The sequence below is a fragment of the Patella vulgata genome, chromosome 7 (assembly GCF_932274485.2).
Source record: "Patella vulgata chromosome 7, xgPatVulg1.2, whole genome shotgun sequence".
NCBI lineage: Eukaryota > Metazoa > Mollusca > Gastropoda > Patellidae > Patella > Patella vulgata.
The window spans coordinates 12,200,494-12,218,096 of NC_065885.2; the positions used below are offsets into that span (position 1 = coordinate 12,200,494).

At 34.9% G+C, this 17,603-nt stretch overlaps 2 protein-coding genes across 4 annotated transcripts; both read left to right on the forward strand.

The window, feature by feature from the left end:
- Positions 1 to 86: 86 nt before the first annotated feature.
- Positions 87 to 8,056, forward strand: LOC126828081 (pre-mRNA-splicing factor 18). The gene is made up of 10 exons (XM_056102558.1): positions 87 to 226; positions 830 to 925; positions 1,260 to 1,343; positions 1,869 to 1,982; positions 2,553 to 2,696; positions 3,211 to 3,279; positions 3,947 to 4,087; positions 5,245 to 5,316; positions 6,388 to 6,543; positions 7,046 to 8,056. Exons 1-10 carry the CDS (start codon positions 164 to 166, stop codon positions 7,121 to 7,123), a joined length of 1,017 nt encoding a protein of 338 aa, XP_055958533.1. The 5' UTR covers positions 87 to 163; the 3' UTR covers positions 7,124 to 8,056.
- Positions 8,057 to 8,878: 822 nt separating this feature from the next.
- LOC126827315 (uncharacterized) lies at positions 8,879 to 17,325 on the forward strand. 3 transcript variants are annotated; one of them, XM_056102592.1, is made up of 8 exons: positions 8,879 to 8,924; positions 9,561 to 10,671; positions 11,441 to 11,658; positions 12,306 to 12,370; positions 13,047 to 13,173; positions 13,719 to 13,815; positions 14,399 to 14,503; positions 15,576 to 17,324. In XM_056102592.1, the coding sequence occupies exons 2-8, from the start codon at positions 9,586 to 9,588 to the stop codon at positions 15,846 to 15,848; spliced, it is 1,971 nt and encodes a 656-aa protein (XP_055958567.1). In that variant the 5' UTR covers positions 8,879 to 8,924; positions 9,561 to 9,585; the 3' UTR covers positions 15,849 to 17,324. The 3 variants fall into 3 exon arrangements, with proteins under 3 accessions (XP_055958567.1, XP_055958568.1, XP_055958569.1); XM_056102593.1 differs by lacking the exon at positions 8,879 to 8,924 and adding an exon at positions 9,211 to 9,302; XM_056102594.1 differs by lacking the exon at positions 8,879 to 8,924 and having other exon boundaries at positions 9,586 to 10,671; positions 15,576 to 17,325.
- Positions 17,326 to 17,603: the final 278 nt, after the last annotated feature.

Genomic DNA, 17,603 nt, shown 5'->3' on the forward strand with positions numbered 1-17,603 from the left:
TAATGTTGAGCTTCCATACATGTGGAGAAAGATAACATTAACCGGTTGTAAACAATCGGTTTAGCATTGCCTTTAATTGATTGGTCAGTTAAATTCATAGTGACTTCCGGTTGTAGACGATTATTTATTATTATTTGCAGTTTTCACGAATTTCTGAAGAAAAATGGATATTTTGATGGCAGAAATAGAGAGGAAGAGGCGGCAAATAACAGATAGCAATGTATTGGTAAATATTTTAATTCAGGATGGCCAAAAAGCCGACCTGAATCGTTAGACTTACATAGTCCCAATTCATGTGTAGCCAGCTAACTGATGATATGTTGATTGAAGTCGAAATCCAACCCCGATCGATGTTGACCTAGCTTTGAGTATTGTATCAGAGGTATTTATAATTAAGATGCCCAACTTATATGTTTCCAACGCATACATACCGATTATTTGAATGCTGACAACTCTATTTCTCATCAGTGACAATCTGTCAAGCAAAACATACATCAAACACTAAACGTATCACACAGAGATAGATAGAGTTTGATCAGCCTGTGAGTGTGTTTGTTTGTACTGTATGTTATACCTGACGAGTCTTTGACTTAAAGTAATAAAGAACTTGAACTTGTGTTATTCCCGATCACTGTAGTGTCATGGGGCTGGCAATGTTTATTTAGGAGTTAAAGTTTCTGTACAATAAGTTGTTTATACAAAGCTACATTGTAGATCAAAGGCTTACACCATCACTGTGATCTAAAACTGGCATTGGGAAATATACAACCTAAATATTTTGTTGGTGATAGATTGTCTTAAGAAAAATGATTTTTTTTACATTTTCAAGGCACCAGATAAAAAGTATTTTAAAAGAGGAGATTTAGCAGCTAAGCAAGCAGAAGATTATTGGAGAAAACATGGTCGACTTCAAGCTGACAGTGAGGTTTGTATAGAGTTGAATGGTTTAGGTTAAATAGTTTCATACCATTACCCTAACTGTTCTCAAAAAGTTTCATCGACTTTACAAAAAGGGAATATATTTTAAAATATTACTCTCTTTCGATATACAACCCCAAATACACACTACCGGTACAAGCTAAACTTATCCCACATTTACACATTCTAAACCATGTGTGTTGTGGTTCCCCTGGTAGTTCTTTCATTGGGAACCTATTCTTTATCAAGCTAGGTGGAAGTGTGTGGGGTTCATTCAGTTCCATGCTAATTCTGTTTAAACTGACGTGTAACATCAATGTATGCTTTAAACTTAATTCCAGAATACGAAAGAAAATGGTGAAAGTTCTACAAATGAAACAGATAATACTCAAGAAGAAAAACAAGCAATATTACCAAGAAAGGAGGTAAATGAAATGAAACAGGGTTTAACGTCCTACTGTTCTGCTCCACCATACAGTGTGCTATGAGTGAAATTTTGCCTGGGCAGCGGCACTATGGCCTACTCTTACATCGAATTCCAACTGCCAAAGAAATCTTTTACGTGCATGCCAATGTGTACACGGGACCTCAGTTTTTCGTCCCATCCGAACGACTCTACAGCTATCCTGGTCAGGCCCCCCGTCCTGTACGACTGACAAGGGAAAACCCTGACGGAAAATCTGTTGAACTTTCTCGGCCAATGCAGGGATCGAACACGCGACTTCCTGGCCAGTGAGCCAGCGTCTTACCCACTTAGCCACGTGGTTCCCCTAGAAGAAAAAAAAGTAAAGTAGGATTAATGGAATTTTAATGTTTCAATACTATGTGACTTCTATTATTGTCAGTAGTTTTAATGTTGATCACCTTTTATATAGATATCATACACAATTTTCAATTCAGTTAGAAATTGTTGTAAATATTATGTTTTAAAAATGATAATGTTTTTCTAGGTTATTCGTAAGTTACGAGAGAGAAATGAACCAATCAGACTTTTTGGAGAAGAAGATTTTGATTCTTATCAACGACTAAAAAAACTGGAAGTTCAAGAACCAGACATTAATAAGGTAAATAAAGTTGTTTGGTTAACTTTATAGGTAGCTGTCACCCTTCCGCAATGTGCCACAAGATAATTTTTTAAATAAAGTAAAGCATTTTTAAATCGTCACAACTTTAAAAATTGACATTTGTACATGATTTTTGTATTAAGACCATTCATGGCACATAAGGGAAATAAACATTTTGGTGATGGAATGCCTTAAAGTTCTGTCACTATTTAATATAACATTTATGTCACATTTCTGTATAAATTGTACATGTTAGTGCAGGAGGACCGCATCACACATAAATAAACAGAAACCCATAAGACAGAACCTTGGACAATACACAGACATTGCAAGCAATAAACAAAACAAAAAATATCAATCAAATAAATTTTGAAAGCCTTTGTAATCTTTTATTGCACAGTTTAATTAATCTGACACTGGTCGTTAAAGCAAATGAACCCCTTTATAGTTTTACATCTACAGACAAATACAAGGACATCAAAATCATTATCAAGTTGATGGATCTGGGTGTCTATCCATACAAAAAGATCTCCCGGATAACTAATTTCTTTGTTTTATAATTTTGATTAGGACCATGGATATGATAATGATTTTAAGACAGCTATGGATAAAGTAGATGAAGAATATTTGGTGGAGATTATGAAAGGTGAAGGAAGTTTACCATCTAATGATGTATCTGTTAAAGATGATGGTACTTCTAAAGATGATATTGACGTGAGTATCAGCAATTCATGTAGCATTTCTACCCACCTTTCAGAGAAAGCAGGGGACTATTACAGGGGAATTATGGGAGATTAGATAAAGAGCTGGCAGTTCTCACTATAATAGTTAAAACTAAGTGGATAAGAACAGTTCAGCCATATTTTGATTTAATTTAAAAATTAAGGCTAATATCGTCGCCTGCAATAGAGATATTTGAATGAAATTTTCAATATATTCATTTTGAATTATCTATTGTCGAACTATTATTGCAAGAATTGCTAGCTCTTTATCAAAATTTTACATAATGTAAAATATAAAATAAAAAGATACAAAAAAATATAAAATAAAAAGATACAAAAAGAGCCAAGGAGGCTGTGTTTACTCAATGCTATTACATTGAACAAAACAGTGAAGAACTACCGGTATTAAATTTGTAAAAATCAGGCAATATGCAAAGTCCAAAACAGAGAATTATAGATATTAATCGATAGTGTTTAAATAACTTTGATTTATTTAATTTAAACAGACTTTAAGAAGTGAAATTGGTAAAGGCGACCCTAAGAAAGATCAAGAAGTAATGTTAAGATTCTACAGGGTATGTATAAAACACAAATATGATTGGAAATTTATTCCTAGTATGTTAATTGAAATACGGGCAATTTGAAATGAAGTAAGCATTCAGGGGCGGATTGGGGCCGTGAACCGACCTGGACTCCCGTGTCTGAGCGGCCCCTTTTACTGACCGCGGAGCCCGGACGGGGGGTCCGGGGGCTCTCCCCCCTGAAAAATTTTGAAAAATGAACCCCAAATATGCGATTTGGTGGCATATCTGATTATAATCTCTGTCAAATAATATATCTCATAACTCGATTAATTTAGGCCAAAACCCCAACCTGCAAGTAATTTCCAACCATCAACCTGTGAAATTATCATATCGTCATATTATTAATTAACACATGTATCGTCAAGAGTCAAGAGAATTAGCGAATGAAACCATCTGTTACGGCGACTTCTTGACGTGTGGAACTGTGGGTAAACCACGAGAAACTTCAACACTGATTGATTAATCAATGTCTGATGTCATAGGGTCAAAAGCCGCTTGTACGACCCCTTACGCAACCTTCCAATACAACTGGTCAGATCTTCATGTAGTGTAGGTAGGCCATCAAAAGTATAAAAAAACAAACAAAATATAGATCTGTATTTTAATCAAATTGCTTTGAAAACTCTTTCAAATGGAGATTTCTTTTTCTCCTTTTCAGCTTATATTAAAATTATGGGGAGAACAATTAAACAAGAGAGAAGAAAGTTTAAAAAGAACAAACAAAGGAAAAATGCAGAGTGCTGTCCATACACAAACAGTTGCTTACTTGAAACCTTTATTTAGAAAATTAAAAAATGGAGTAAGTCTTACACAATTATATTCTAGATTGCCAAGATGTCAGTAAATAGCATATATTTCTAGTTCTACTATTCACGTTATTCATGATTGACCTTAGCATATAGGTCAAGGAATATACCCAGTTTCCCCCACACTGCCATATTATTCCTTCCTGTAGTTGAGTCAGCAGTTGTGTGGTCAAGTATCTAATGTGTGCGCTTAGATCATAAGGTCTGTAATTGAGTGGCATGGTTTCGGTCTCAAGCTTGTATGTGACAAGGAGTACTGTTACCTGTCCAACCTCGTGACTTTTCTCCAAGCCCTCCGATTCTTTCTCTCTTTCTTTCTCTCTTTCTCTCTCTCTTTCACAAGGAGTAGGGTCGCCTGTCCAACCTCGTGGGTTTTCTCCGGGTCCTCCGGTTTCCTCCCACTGCTAAAGACCCCTACGCGCAAGCGAATTATTGAAATAGAATTAAACCATATGTTAGTCCCGAAATGACCTAGTTTGTGTCGAGTGGACGTTAAACCCCATTTCTCTCTCTCTCGCTCTGTGGGTCTCTTGACTTACAGTATATGTCATTTTGAAGATCATAGCAAAACATAACGCAACAACTTGTGCTTAACATGAACATCTTACTGTTCTAAGTAAGTGTTGAAGAACTCTTAATTTATAATGCACCTTTATATTTTCTCAGTGTTTTACAAGTATTTTAAACTTTATGCAAAGATGGATAAAATAGATTTTACTAATGCAGTGAAATTATTGTAATTACATAATAGAAATTGTTCTGTTCATTGGTACATTGTGTAAATGAAATGCCACAGGCCTTTTGTATAGGATCTATTTTGGAATGGCATTTTAAGAGAAGTTTTGTCTTAGTAGAAATCGGCACTGGCCTTAAAAAATTACTCAGATTTGAATTTTTCTGGTGCACAGCTATATAACATTCCATATTCTAATGGAATGTAGATGATAAGTATTTTGTTTCAATGGTATTTAGTAATTGAACTGGATTATACAGGTCACAATTCTAAGGAATACAATTACTGCTTATTATCATGGTTGAGAGAAGCCTAGTTGAAACGTCGCTCAGTAATAAGCAGTAATTGTATTCCATAGAATTGTCACCTGTATATAGTAAGTATTGACAGGTATTTATAATTATTAATATTTTTCAGGTTGTAGATGAAGATATATTAGATAGTTTGGTGTTTATAACAGAACATGTGATGGATAAAGATTATATAAAGGTACTAATATATTTAATAAAAAAGATTATCATTTTACAATCTAATATACCTAATTGAAATGGGGAGCTTCGGTGGACAAGGTGGGTAAGTCGCTGGCTCGCTAGCCTGGAGGTCGCGTGTTCGATCCCTGCATTGGCCAAGAAAGTTCATCGTGATTTTCAGACGTGATTCACCCTTGCAAGTGGTGCAGGACGGAGAGCCTGACATGGACACCAATCTAGTCGTTCGGATGGGACAAAAAAAAAACAAGGTGTCGTGTATACATTGACACATAAAAGATCCCTTGGTAGTTGGAATTTGATAAAGACCATAGTGCCACTGCCCGGGCAAAATGTCCCTCATAGCACACTGTATGGCTTATGCCCATCTTCATTAGTCCAGTCAAAAGCAGAACAGTAAGATGTTAAACCCCATTTCATTTCATTTCCTAATTGAAATTTTGTTATAATTTTTCTCCTCAGGTAAGGCCAGCGTCGACCTACTCTCAAATAAAATATACTGAGTTTGATTTCATATTGGGGTGGTACTCACTCTTACTAGTCAGGGACTGTGTCCTCGGGGGCCGAAAAATAGAGTGTGCATAGTCATTTGGATGGGACAAAAAACTGAGCTCCACCTTTATCTCAATATTCCATTCGATTCAATGAGATGCTCTTTGTAATGATATTTAAACATACAGTATGCAAGAGCTAAATCTTCCTATTGCAGGTCTTTCTTTAGGCCTGAAATGTTATCTAAATTATTAATTAGACATTAATTAACTTATCCAGACCATAATCAACTCTTGATGTCATCGCTAGCCTGCAATGTTTATTGGATTAGGTTCCGATTTGTTGTTTGACTTCCATTCATAATTTAATCAGGAAATGGATAATCAAGACTATGTTTTTTATTGTACCGACTTTAGTAATGATGATCGAGGCTAGGTTGAAAATTCCCTTTACATTATCTACGTTTTTTTAACTATTATAGCGAAAACTGCCAGCTTTTTATCTAATCTCCCATAATGTATCTTTAATGTAATAATTTGTAATGGTATTATTAGTGACGGGACATTTAATATTATTTCAGGCTAATGATCGTTATTTAGAAATGGCTATAGGAAATGCACCATGGCCTATTGGTGTTACTATGGTTGGTATCCATGCACGTACAGGTAGAGAAAAGATTTCATCAAGATATGTGGCTCATGTTCTAAATGATGAAACACAAAGAAAATATATTCAGGTAGGATAATTGATATATTAAATTAATTATTAATTTATAACAGATTCTGGCAGGTAGCTTACCATTTCATTATTGCACTTTGCCAGAGATGACAGACCGAGGCTCTGGATTTCTTTGTGGCCTGAAAGAGTGTGGCAGCCACAGAAAGGACCTCAGTACTTTCCAGCCTAGTTTCACCCTGTCATGGGTGCAGGATGAAGGGCCTGACAAGATAAAGTGTCTCATAATTCGAGTTGGACGGAAAACTGGGGTTGAGAGTCCATGGCAGTTCGAATTCGAAGATGAGTATGTCGAAAGACAGTGTCCGGGCACAATTTCCCTCATAGCACACTGCATTGCTTATGTCTGTCTTTATTGGATTTGGTTGGTGCAGAAAAGCAAGACTTTAAAACCTCATTTCATTTCATATTTGAAAGAGAGTCGTGTTTCCTATCATCTCCTTTAGGTAGACAGGTAAAATGTTAATGTTTATCCATTGTTTGTAATATTGTAATTATTTCAGGCTATCAAGAGGTTGATGACTCAAGCACAGGAATTATTTCCTACAGATCCTTCTAAATGTTTTAATTATAAATCCTGAGAAAATTGTGGTGAATAGTCGATCTTATGATCAGAAGTAAACAATTAATTTGTCATATTATGGTGAACAGTTGATCTTATGGTCAGAAATAAACAGTTAATTTGTCATGTGCAATGGATTGAAAATCACATGGATGCGATTTGGTTCTTTTTGGATTTGTTGTGAACATAAGAAAGAGACATAAAATCCATTGAGTTTGTAGTAATCTCAAGAAAACGATCTGTGAGAATGTTTTCGTTCAGGAATGTCCTTTCAAGATTAATGGTGAAATATTGAAATATATGGTTATTTACTATATGGACAAAAAATTATATCTTAATAACTGGTCAGTTTAAGTTTACAAAGTATTTTTAATGTATGGTAAAAATTTCAATATTTCTGAGTTTGAGGATTCATCTGAATTTTTTCTCACTAATTATATTGGAATACAAGACTATATCAGGGGGCGTGGTGATCCATGATTTTGCAAGAGGAACATGAATCTGTCCTGCCCCCCCCCCCCAAATAAAACAAACAATAATTATATGTGTGTGCAGGGAGAGGGAGTGGGATAGCAGCCCTTCCTAGTGCCACTGAGTAATATTGGGCTGTGTGGAACATGCTAGAGTCGATGTTAAGCATTATGATTATGATTATAATTTTAAAAAAATTATTGAAACCACATGATTTTTTGACATTTGCGAGGGGGCGCAAAAACTCAAAACCATGACACAGAGCTCGTCATTGTGTCCCTCTCACTTAGCCCCTGATATGTATGCAATAGATATAAAGAAAGTGTGCTGCAGAATCGTAAATTATACATGTAATTAAATACTGAATTGGTATTGTTATATAAAGAATTACAATAATTGTTCTGATAATGATGTATATTTATATTTTGATTAACATGATTCATGTAATTTTTGTAAATAAAACTGAATATACTGAACTGTTTTTATGACACTTTGAATATTCATGAGTTAATTTGGTTTTACATGTTATTTTCACCAGTACTAAGTGATTTCTTTTGCATTTATTTTTTTATTTGGGTCTATTTATTTTTTGCCTTTGTGATTGGCATCAGTCAACAGAAGCCTCAGGAAACATAATCCTGTTTGAGTATCTACTATTAACTAATTTCTTACATTCAAACTACAGTTACAGCCAAAATGCCTCGCTTCAAAAATAATAAAAGCCAGTGTCAATCATTTGATTGTTTCATGACTGGAAAAATCAGAATGTAGGTAGAAAAGAGGTGGTGTGAAGAGTGGTTGTATTTTCTTTTTTAAAATTATCACATTTACAGAGAACTACTGGGAATTTGTTAAACCCAGGTTTCACTTGTCATGGGTGGTGAATAAACGAGTTCCACATAATTGTGTATTTAAAAAAAAAATGGCAGTTGGTGGGAAAAGTTCTTCAACCTCACTTTAGACTTTAGACACATGTCCATAGAAATAAAAATAATCTTATGAGCGTTGACACTTTAAAAAAAAGTAATGAATTGCCACTTCTGTCAGAGGTATTAACTGGATTTGTCTCCCTTTGAGCATATAAAATTTATTAAAACAGAGTAATCTCCCTTCTAAAGAAATTAACAATAAAATCTTCTGTCGTGAACGATCAACAATTTAATATTTAAAAACGAAAAGGAGCTGAATGCTTTGCTCTCTTCCCAGTCAAACAAACGAATATCCTATTCAAAGGTTGTTGTATTTATAGATATTGTTTTTACGACTGGATATTCCAAACGTTGTCACGTGATGTAAATAAATAATGGCGGCGTCTTCAGTTTGTATTTTTGAGTAGAGAAACTTAAAATGTATGTTGCTATCGGCTAACTGTTACTTACATATGCCTTTTATTAATTCTTATCATTTACCCAAACAACTAGTAACTATTTAAGAAATGTGCTTAGTTTAATAATTATATTTAGATTTTAATGACGGAAAATGTTCTAAAGTCATTTGCAGCGTGAGGTGCAAGTTGAAACTTGTCTTTCTTCAGTCAATGAATGATTGAATGAATCAATTCTTGTCCAAATGTCACTGTCAGTCATTGCAAGACATGCTTATTAAGAATAAGTGTCTTAATTAATCTATCCGTCAGTAAAGACTAGATTTGAGAAACAATATTTTATTATTGCATTATTATTAGCCCTTTTGAATATTCAATTGGTTAGACTTGCAGTAGACGTCCAGTAAGTAGTACTAGTAGTTAGACTTATGATGCTAGAACAAATTGTTATACAGATTCTATAATATCACTTGCTGTAAATATGAGATGATATACAACATAATGAACAAGCTTTTGTAGCAAATTCCTATAGTAGCCTACTGTATAATATAGTAAATAGGCAGGCTACTGGCAGACTGATAGTGATACTGTAAATTCACAGTTCCGAGTTCGTCTTCAAATTGCAGTCATATTCTTAAATTTTAATTTATTTCCACTATAGTTTCAGTGCACATGTTTGATTGAAGATGGCTGATAATATGAAACTTGAGTGTCGATCTCTGCTCCAGAAGTTAAAATTACAACAAAGAAACCTCAAAGAATTAATACCATCAGATGTTAATTGTGACAGTTCGGTTGTCAGTGATACATACAGTGAAAACTTTGACGCACGATCACCCGAATTAAAAGCTTCTTATGCTAGAAACAAGCTAAAAAGTTTTGTTCGTTCTCCCACCAATTCATTAAATTCATCTATTGATACGAATGCCACCCTGGACTCTTCTTGCAAACACAGTTTCAAACCTAAAGTCTATCTCCATGATACAAGTGTAGCAAAACCTAGACAGTATAGAAGAAGTCCACAGAGTGATGCACAACAAGATAAATATGCTAACGATAAGGATTATTTGAGTTCAAGGGATACTGGAAGACCAGGAGATATTTCAGCTAACTTTCTCCGAGATATAAACAACTATTTAGACAATTCTAGAGACATGACTGCAAGCACTCTCCAGAGTGATAAAATTGCAGATTTAGACGATTTCGAGAATATAGATCGTTTGTCTCAAGCCAGTGCTACGCCTCCACGGTGGTCGACAGAAAAATATTCCAGTTTACCATCAACCCCCAATACAGCACAACGCCGCAAAATAATTGATCGCAACATACCTGTCACTTCAAAATACGATGATTTTAAATTAAATACAGAATCCTCGAAATTAAATTTCAGTTATTCAAATGTAGATAATGATGAAGAGACAATGTTTAAATCAAGGGTTAATGTAGATGATGGCACCACTGATGATATTGATGAAACATTTTTAAAATCACGCCTTAATGCATCACCAGAAGACATTTTCTTACAGAAGAATAAGGACTTCAAATCAGAGAGAAGGGAGAGGGAAAGAGAAAGATTTGAAGACAGAGAAAGAAAAAGATTAGAAGAAAGACGTATGAAAGAATTAGAGAAAGCAAAAGAATTGTATAATAAACATCTAGAAGATTCAGGCAATGATAAGAAACATGTGTCTATAATTCGTGATGCTAGTAAACCTCGATCTATTTTAACATCGCCTTGCTCTAGAAATACTAGTAGTGGTAATAGAAGTAAGGTTAGTAAATCAACTAATTTAATCAATCAGCTCCTTATCTGCTTTATCGTAAATTTTAATTAGTGTTGGTGCAGGCCTTTGATCTTGTCGTTGTCAAGTATGGTTTCGATTATGTTGTTGTATTTTGTCTATATACATGTATGTTTGCCTCGTATCCATATTACTGTATTAGCTTGATAATGTTGAGAGAATGTTCTACAAAACGTCGCCTTAAAATACACTAGTACCGTAGCTGTTTTCCATAAGTATGCGCCATTTAAAGAATAATCAGATTAATTTATCCATACTGTCTGGGCATGTATGGTTTCTGATCAGCTCAAAGAAATCATTATTTTACAATTACCCAGTATTCAACATTAAAAGCCATTTTACAACACAATCGGGCATACTTCAGTTATTTGGAGGCTAACCTATGGTAATTTTCACTCCAATAGTTATGTGTGCAAAGCCAGGGGGTGAATTTTGCCGTGACAGCTGCATTTCTGCCTCTCCTTTAAATTTTAACTGTCATTTACATGTACACTGACCTGTACACAGGTAGACCTTGTTTTATTTTCCCTTCCAAACAACTAGACACACTTTGTCAGCCTCAAAGGCTTGAATAATTCTAAAGCCAGCATTTTTATTTAAAAAAACAAAACAAAGATCTTTATACAATTTTTTTTTAACCTACTGGTTGAAGTAATAATCATATTATTGCTTTCCAACATTACCATTTCTTAAATACAGTACACCAGCCCTAATACATTTGTTTTCAATTTCACTTCAGACTCCATCGAAAGTAAGTTTTCAGTCTTCCAATATATCTTCTGATACTCTACAAGATGATGTAGCTGTTACCTCTAGTAAAATGTTAGGATATGATTGGATAGCAGCTCTATTAGATAATGAGACTGGTTGTATGGATGAATCTGAGAGTTATTTTAATGATCTGAAAGAGTTCCGACGATCTAATAGAGATGAATGTAGTAATAATTTTTATATGAAGTAAGTTGTAAAATGTTTTAATAACATTAGTAATTGAACTGGAAATACATTGGACACAATTCTATGGAATACAATTACTTTTTGCAAATCGTGAATAATTTTATCAAAATTTTTGAGAAAACAAATACGTAACTACGAAAGTATTGTTTCAATGTCATTTAGTAATTGAAATTGAACTGGAAACACATAGGACACGATTCTATTGAATACGAGTACCTTTTGCCCCTAAACTGCGTTTAAACAATTATGATGACTAAAGAAGCTGGGGAGTTGAGTTGCCGAATGGTTAACGTGTGTGTTGCTCCATAAGGTCTGTTATTGAGTCCAGTGGCGTTGTTTTGTCCGATACCCCACTTGTACGTAGAGGTCTTTAGCAGTGAGAGGAAACCGAAGGACTCCGAGAAAACCCATGAGGCTGGACAGGTGACCCTTCTCCTTGTCACATACAACCAGGAAATTGAAACCTTGCCAGTTGACTCAATGATAAACCTTATCATGCAACGTGCACACACTAACCATTCGACCATCTCCCCCCATTTTAGAATTAGAAATGTTAAACTAGACATTGTTCACAAGACTCAGTTGACTAAAAACTAAATTAATGTGGCCCAAGAAAAGAATTTTAATATTTTATTTGTGTATTTCAGTAATCCGTTGACATTTGCTGAACCAAAAGAAGCATCTCCAGTTGTTAAAGCCTTAACACAGCCAAGTATTTTATATTTATTTTTCTGAAAACCAAATACTGTCTGTAACACAGCACAGCTACTATTTCATGTTACAAATTATTAATTACATGTAAAGCTTCGGACATGCTAGAAGAAAGATTAAATACAGAATCTTAAGACCAATAGTGTGCAGTTTGCAGCACTTCCAGAGTCTTCCAATCTGATTAAATTACAGATCTATATTTTTTTCCCTTTTTATTATACTTTCGATGGCCTGCACTACATGAAAATCTGACCAATTGTTTTGGGAGGTCGCGTCTGAGGTCATACGAGCGGCTTTTGACCCTATGACGTCAGACATTTGATTAACCAATCAGCATTGATGTTTCTAGTGGATTACCCAAAGCTCGCCATAACAGACCGTTTCATTGGCCAATCCCTTACATCATCCAGAACACGTCAATGATAACAACGCTTCCAGATCCTAGTGTAGTAAAGACAAGTTAAATGAAATTTTGAAGTATAAAAACGAAACGAAATAGGATCTGTGTTTTAATCAGATTAAGAATCTTCTAATCATTGTTGCAGATCAACATATCATTTAGAGTCTGTTAACCATTTTCTATCACAATGATAAATTTTATAATGGCAGCCTTGTCCATTATTTACTGTTTTCCTATAGACACTCTTGTTTTTAATACTCTGTGTTTTTTATTTCAGAAGTGAAACCTTATATAGTCAATGATCGTTTATTTACACAACCATTAAAGAAAAAACTTGTTGATGATTTAAATGATTCTGATCATGAAGATGCAACCCCAACACAGAATTCACCCAGATATGTTAGGTAGGGTTTTAGATGAAGTGAAATGGAGTTTAACGTCCTATTGTTCTGCTCCGATTGGGCTAATAAAGATGGGTATACGCCATACAGTGTGCTATGAGGGAAATTTTGAATGGGCAGCAGCATTGTGGCCCACTCTTACATCGAATTCCCACTGCCAAGGGATCTTTTACGTGCATGCCAATGTATACACGGTACCTCAGTTTTTCGTACAATCCGAATGACTAGACAGCTGTCTTTGTCAGGCCCTCCGTCCTGCACCACTGTCAAGGGGAAACCACGTCGGAAAATCCTGTTGAACTTTCTCAGTCAATGCAGGGATCGAACGCGCGACCTCCAGGCTAGCGAGCCAGCATCTTACCCACTTAGCACCGTCGCTCCCATGTAGGGTTTTAGCTTTCTGTTGATTTCAGAATAACTTGATCTGAATATGCAGGATAATGCCTAGAGTATTTGAAGATTGTTAAACCTGAACAATTAAACCATGACATGTAAAATATTGTAATGTAATAAGATTTTTATTTATGATTGATATTTAATGATTTCAGAGTAAGCATACCTCGATCTACGTTAGAGCAGCCATATAAAATGAAGCCTCATCGTCGAAACAGTTTTGATCCAACTGATTCCTGTTCATTAAGAGAAGTGTGTATTATATTTATGTCTATAATCTTTTAAACTATAAATTTATTTTTATTTACTCCTCTGCCCCGCTGGTATCTTTTTCTTGATCCAGTATCCATGCAGATGTATCAGCCTGACCAGCTTTAGTCACCTTGTCAAGGGAGTGTTGCCGTCCCTCTTATTTTATCCTCTTTTAAACTGTAGTTAATTCTACAGAACTTGATGCAAAAGTACTTTTATTCTATTTTTGGAAAACCAGGGCATTTGATGTTTGAAGGTTTGGATTAGGTAGATACTGTTTCAACAATGACAACCATTTTTAGCTGATTTTGCAATATTTTAAGTCGAAGGATCCAGAGAAATGGCAAAAAAAACCAAATATATCCAACAATTAATTTCTAATTAAAAGGATAATTAAGATGTATACAGCTGAGAAAAAGTATTTTCAAAGAAGGAATGACTTTGATTAGCACACCTCATAAAAATTTATGACCATACTTTATTATCCAATAAACACATAACTTTTATACCTGTTTCATTATAACAGACAGGTATCATACACTTAATGAAATAATATTACATATGAATTATTTTATATTAACAGCATTGTTTATTGGGATGGGAGAATTCTACATTATCAGCGTTACCTACAGCTTCTAGTGTGGATATTAATGAAGCTACTGATGGACTTAAACCAAAAATGACAACAGTAAGTAATAATGTTTGGTCAATAGTCTTAATTTTCTCTTCAAAGAAAGTGTTAGTTAACACCACTGATCAGGCTGATAGTTATTTGAGGAATGGTTAATCCCTGGTGAACTGGGGGGGGGGGGTTGGATGGCCAAATGGTTAGCATGTGCGTGCTGTATCATACAGTCTGTCATTGAGTCACCTGGCGTGGTTTTGATTCCCCGGTTGTGCGTGACAAGGCGTAGGGTTGCCTGTCCAACCTCATGGGTTTTCTCAGGGTCCTTCGGTTTCCTCCCACTGCTAAAGACCCCTATACGTAAACAAATTATTGAAATAAAATTGAACCATGTGTTAGTCCCGAAATGACCTAGTTTGTGTCAAGTTAAACTCCATTTCTCTCTCTCCCCCCTTGTGAATTACAATATGATGAAAGTTGAATCTGTAAAAGGAATATTATTTTACAATATTCGGTATCCTCTGCAGATGATATAAACCAGGGTGGCTAGTAGGTGGGTAAGACGTTGGCTCGCTAGCCTGGAGGTCGGGTATTTGATCCCTGCAGTGGCAGAGAAAGTTCATCCAGATTTTCCGGCAGAGTTCCCCCCTTGTCAGTGATGCAGGACGGGGGGTCTGACAAGGACAGCTGTCTAGTCGTTCGGATGGGAAAAAAATTGAGGTCCCGTGTACACCTTGACGTGCACGAAAAATATCCCTTGGCACTTGGAAGTCGATATAAGAATAGGCTGTAGCACAGCTGTCCGGGCAAAATTTCCCTCATAGCTCACTGTATGGCGTATGCCCATCTTCATTAGCCCATTTCGGATCAGAACAGTAGGATGTTAAACCCCATTTCATTTCATTTCGATATAAACCAATATGGGTTGAAAACTGATGGCATGCACATGAAAGGTCCCTTGGCAGTTGGAATTTGATGTAAGAGTAGGCCCTAGTGCTGCTGTCTGGGCAAAATTTCCCTGATTGCACACTGTATGGTGTATGCCCGTCTTCATTAGCTGAACATTAGAATGTTAAACCCCATTTCATTTCATTTCATTATTGATCTCTGGTATAATCTAGACTATTTATTACAGACATTAGCTGAAGCTGAACGTATTGCCAGCACTGGAACACAAATGTGGCCTTTCATAGCTCCCCCTGCACGTGTTGATCCATTACCTACATGGAGAAAGAATTATCAAGCATCAGTTATGAATTTATCTCATCCAACATCCATGACAGATTCTGTGATTCCAGGAGATTCGGAATCTTTAAGAAAATCCACTAATAGTCTGCTCAATTCTACATATTCCTTAATGTATGAAATGGAAAGATTGAAGAAAGAAAGAGAAAGTACGAAAGCTTGAAGTAGATTTATATCTTAAATCGAACAGTTTTAAAAACATGACACAGGGATGCTGTTTCGGCCATAGATGCCAGACAGAAAATACGAAATATTTGTAGTGGAAGTCTATGAAAGGGAAAGGAGGCTTATTGATCCTATTTCCAAAAGATTACTGCGATTGTTGATGAACCAATTCTGGCCTCTTGTTAACCCTAGCTAAAAATATCCAACAAGCAAAATTTCTAAACATCGTATCTACTATGACATGCATTTATCAATAGTCATCATAACATTTAAATCATTATTACCTCATTGATCATTGCAGTTAAATATTCATTAACTGATTTCTAAATTGGTGACAATCTAAAGCACAAAACACTATATAGCATATTCCCATGCTCATTAGCCTAGTTGGTGTAGAAAAGTAGGAAGTTAAACCCCATTTCATTTGATTTAATTTCTAAACGCACAGCGCACACCACAAAAATATTAATCAGTGTTTGTATCAGGAGAAAAGTCAGGGAAGATCTTTTGGGTCATATAATTTATTGCAGATCAATAATTGTTCGTTCATGATGTAAAGCCAACAACATATAAGCCAGGGTGTGCTCTACATAAGCCTCAAATGTGTTAATTTTCTCTTTATTTTTCAAAGTTCTGTTGGAATGTTATAGTTTTGGATACTAATATTTCTACTTATTCACAAACATTATTGAGTTTTATTTACAGTTGTAGTTGTTGAATTTTATTATAATATTAACTGCTGAAAATTATATTTTATACTTTTGGTAACCTTCAACCTCAGTATTTTTGTAAATATTTACTTGCACAATTTATATTTTTGACCAATTATCACTTTATATTTGAACAAAAGCTATTCATAAAAGACATTTAAGACATTCCTGAATGCAGTAACCAATGGCATAGTTAGGGGGAGAGCAAAGGGACTTTAAGGGAGACCATTTTCAAAATATATTTAACTCTTTTGTTCACTTGTTCTATGTATTTCAATTTAAAAAAAGAAAATATTTGATACATTGATTGCTTCCCTAATTTAAGAACCAAGAACCTTGTTACGACCATGACTGTAACATTTTCATAGACACAAAGAATTTAAGGCATCTCAAAATAATCCAGGTACTTTAATTATGTGTTTTTCTAAGCAACAAGTGTTTTTTATTTACCCCATATTATAAGTACCATTAGTCCACATTCAGAAATTGATTCTTAACATAATTCAGTGTTCAATTAATTTTATTTCAAGTAATTACAACTGTAATGCCAACATAATTAATATTATTTCAAGTTAATTACAGCTGTAATGCCAACATAATTCTGTGTTTAATTCATTTTATTATGTTTGTCATTAGTTAGAATTGAATGTTAATTACAGCTCTAATACCAATCAAATATTGTGAGGGTGTTATAAATGATTTAAATTATCAAATTAGAATTGGTTGTAAAAGTTGAATTTTATAAGCTATTGTTATCTGATATAAATTTTATTGCAAATTTAAAGTTATGTTTTTGTGTTGATGTATGTAACTTAGTAAATACTAGTACTGCAATACAACCTTGTGGGTTTTATCCAGGTCATCTGGTTTCCTCAAGCTGCCAAAGAATTATTGAAATAAAAGTGTGAAATGTTAGTCCCGAAATGACCTAGTTTGTGTCAAGTGGGTGTTAAACTCCATTTCCCTCCAGTGCTGCATGTAGGAGCAAATGATGCGCTAGGACTAAATGACAAAATCACAGGTTACACAAGTTTGATACTGAA